Source organism: Octopus bimaculoides, chromosome 25, assembly GCF_001194135.2.
Source record: "Octopus bimaculoides isolate UCB-OBI-ISO-001 chromosome 25, ASM119413v2, whole genome shotgun sequence".
Classification (NCBI taxonomy): Eukaryota; Metazoa; Mollusca; class Cephalopoda; order Octopoda; family Octopodidae; genus Octopus; species Octopus bimaculoides.
The window spans coordinates 16,898,711-16,902,554 of record NC_069005.1 but is presented as its reverse complement, the minus strand read 5'-3'; the positions used below and the strand labels follow the sequence as shown (position 1 = coordinate 16,902,554).

Sequence of the window (3,844 nt, the reverse complement as noted above, 5' to 3'; positions counted from 1 at the left end):
TATATATATACACATATATACATATGTATGATTCGCTTTGCAGCTTATTATCTTCCCTGTTTCATAAACTCTTTCGTCTTCTCTTTACTTCTAGGGAGATTCCGGCGGTCCTTTGATTTGTCCTCATGAAAACAATATGGTTCTTGCGGGAGTGATATCACATGGCTTAGACTGCCACAAAGAGGCCAGTCTCTTCACTAGTATTGCTTACTATAGAGAATGGATTGATAATATTATGAACTCAGTGGAACAATAACATCATGGTTACTACTACTACTACTACTACTACTACTACTACTACTACTACTACTACCACCACCACCACCACCACTACTACTACTACTACTACTACTACTACTACTACTACTACTACTACTACTACTACTACTACTACTTACAACAAGACAAAGGATAGAAGATACCTTAAATGTATCCATATTGTTTGAAAAGATCAATAATAAATAATTCCTATATATATATATTCAATTGCTTTGTTTTTAAGTTGTAAAGACAACACAGATCTCAATTTTCACCATTTGGTTCTATGGTCACGTTAGTTTGGGTGGTTGCTTTAACGCATCACCACAACCACAGGGTTTTGTGTAATGTTAGTTTCAATGGTCGTTGTAACATATCACCACCACTTGGTCCTTGGGTGTTTTTAGTTGGGTGGCTGGCGCTAACGCTCCACTTGATTTAACACCACCACTTTAGGTGTCGTTAAGGTAGTAGGTCCAGTCATACAACATACAGAAAATAGCACTACTAGAAATATGAATATTAGGTAAATATTTTCAATACAATACTACTACGCACTGGATACATATATTAGGTTGATCTACTTTTCTTTCTCTTTCTCTACAACAATCCTATAAGGCACTACAATGCTCGTAATATAACGAATGAAACTGTATGTATCCGATGCATCACTTTTTAAAAATCTGATTACAGTTTTGAAAAGAAAGATCAAGAGGTATTTTAAAAAATGTTTTCCTAATTGAGATTACTACCATCATTGTAACAAATATCTCCTACAAGTACCCCCTGATGCTGCCATGCTGGAACACGAACAGCAATACAAATGGCTGTTTGCCAGAATAAAATGACAAATACATGATATTTTATGACAATTATAAAAGAAACAATTGACCTCCTGGAATCAGTTTGATGGTCGTTTACATTAAATTATCTCTGTCTTTAATATGTACACATTCACTCATTCACACGCATCCCTCCGACACATACATACACACATATCCGTATCAATGAGAATGCAAAAATTGCGAGTAATACAATTCACCTTGTGCCATGCAAGCACTCAGCTGTTTCATATTCATCATGAATTACCTGTCACGCGGACCTGAGTATGCCACATATGCATTTACAAATGATATATACATATCAATATAATATATACATATAATATATACATAACAATAGCATTTGGCAAAATAATACAATAGACTGTTAATACGAACTGACTCAAATTTATGTGAAAAAATATTCTTAATTATTAATTCTTGTTTGGAATAGTATATCTCGAAGCACACATTAATGCTATAAATAATACCATGTAAATATTGGGTTGAAAAGCCACTTTAAATAGAAAAAATCGAATGGTAGAACATCTGTCATATCTACATGAGATGTTGGTCGTGTCCCACGGCCAGCCTTCGATTTTTATTATCCAAAAGGGTTTTTCAATCTAATATATATTTACATATCTTCATATGTGAGTGCATCGAGATATACTATTCTAAAACAAAAATTATTTCGCATTTTCTCGAACGTTTATAAAATTCTTATGACGTCAACGACATTTTCATGTATTATTTGCAAAACTTTTTTGCTTTAATTACTTGCTTAACTTTTGAAGGAAAATACAAACTGCCTGAATTCGTTTCCTTTCCCATATTAGCATACATATTTTATTACAAAGGGAAAGAATAATTTCCTTTCTGACTCACAGTACTCCTGTAACTCTGTACAAGCCTGGCATGTGGTTGCAATTTTTTCTAAGGGATTTACAAGGCTTTGTTGTGATTAGATTAAACTATAAAGGAAGTGTATTAAAATACTGAATTTGTTTACATTGATTTTCTTTGTGAATTTTGTCTTCGATTTTTCATTAAAATCGCTTCCATTCCAACACGCCGATAGACTGTTTCTGGCATTTAACGAAGGTGTTTGTTCTGATTGCTTTATCCTGACTCCCTATTTCGCTTTCAATAAACATATTGTCTAGATCGTTGTCTTCCAGATTATACTTTAAATCAGTCAGGTCCTCGTTACCCTTCCAGATCACCGTCAAATTGAAAGCCTTCTTCTCTTGGGGTTTCTTCATTGCTTTAAAATGTCTTATAGACGTTGTTAGGTTGGTTATAGTAATTAGGTAGAGGGTGAGAAGTAAGAGATAAAGGTAAAAGCTGTATTCTTAGACATGAAGGACCTAACAATAAACATGTATTTCCATGTATTTATTTCAAACATTTATATTTCATACAGTTCTATATTTGAAAGATGAGGAATTATGTACATTATTTACGTTATTTACTTTTGGCAGATATTTGTCCCAGTCGGGCATATGGCGTGGTGGTTAAGAGCGCGGGCTACTAACCCAAGATTCCGATTTCGATTCCAGGCAATGACCTGAACAATAAGAATAATAATAATAACATCAGAAAAATACCTTAGGAATGAGAACCCAGGTTCAAAATTTCCCCAGGACACCTGATGAAGGCTGGAGAGTATATCAGCCGAAACGTTGTGTTAACAACAAACAAGATGAGGAGAAATATCCGTCAAATGTAAATAATGTAAATAATTTACTTATATTTCACATATGTAAAATGTGAATTAATTATATTGGAAAAACATATTTGTTAGCATGTATGTGATATTTAAAGTTTTACATTGCGTAATAAAAATGTTTAAATACAGTTATGTGATAGTTCGTCACCGCAACGGACAAAATATTTAGTGGTATTTCTTCTGGCTTTACATTCTGTGTTCAAATTCCGCCATTGACCATTTCAGGGTCGACAAAAAGTACCAATTGAACACGATTTCGATGTAATCGACTAGCTCCCATCTAACAAATTTCAGACCTATTGTAGAAAGAATTATTATAATAAACAGAATAAGAAAGGTATTCATATGGAAAAATATTATTTGTATGTATATAGAAATGTTTGCATGTTGGCATTATTGGAATACAAAGTATGTTATGCAAAATAAGCAGAATAAAGGGAGAGCCTATTTCACGGAATAAAGAGTAGCGTCTACAGTGGCTCTATTTAATCAATATTCTAGCTTTTTAAAGCCCCGAGAATCTTTTGAAATACCATTTGGCAGGTATTTATATAACTTTTCTTTAATGTTGCTGCCGCTATTTGCTACATTCCTGCTTACACTGATGGGTCGATAAAAATTTATTTATAATTCGATTCAAGAAGTCGGTCATACCTTTTATAACAATATTTTTAGACTGTTGTTTTAAACCGAAATTCTAAGCCTGGTGTCTCTATGCAGAAGACCAAAGCCTCCCCAAGAGAAATTACCAAAAACATATAATGAAAAGAAACATAACAAGTAACTGCAGAATATGTGGCGATGGACAAGAAACAAAAAATCATATTATCTCTGGCTGCCCAGTCCTGGCTAAGAAGGAATATATTCACAGACACGACAGAGCTGGGACCTATATACACTGGAAGCTATGCCAACACTATGGAATAACAACAGAAAAAAGATGGTATAAACACACGCCAGAAAAAGTCACAGAAAACGAGAAAGCAAACATACTCTGGGATATGCCAATACACACAGATAGAGAAATTAAGGC

The 3,844-nt window shown here is 33.8% G+C and overlaps 1 protein-coding gene across 1 annotated transcript in view; it reads left to right on the top strand.

Annotated features, from left to right (window-relative positions):
- LOC106869287 (trypsin-2) overlaps positions 1 to 481 on the top strand; it is a 44,902-nt gene extending 44,421 nt beyond the window's left edge. The window contains exon 6 of the mRNA XM_014914959.2: positions 95 to 481. Within this exon, the coding sequence (XP_014770445.1) occupies positions 95 to 256 (162 nt within the window). The 3' untranslated portion in view covers positions 257 to 481. The remainder of the gene's footprint in view (positions 1 to 94) is intronic.
- Positions 482 to 3,844: the final 3,363 nt, after the last annotated feature.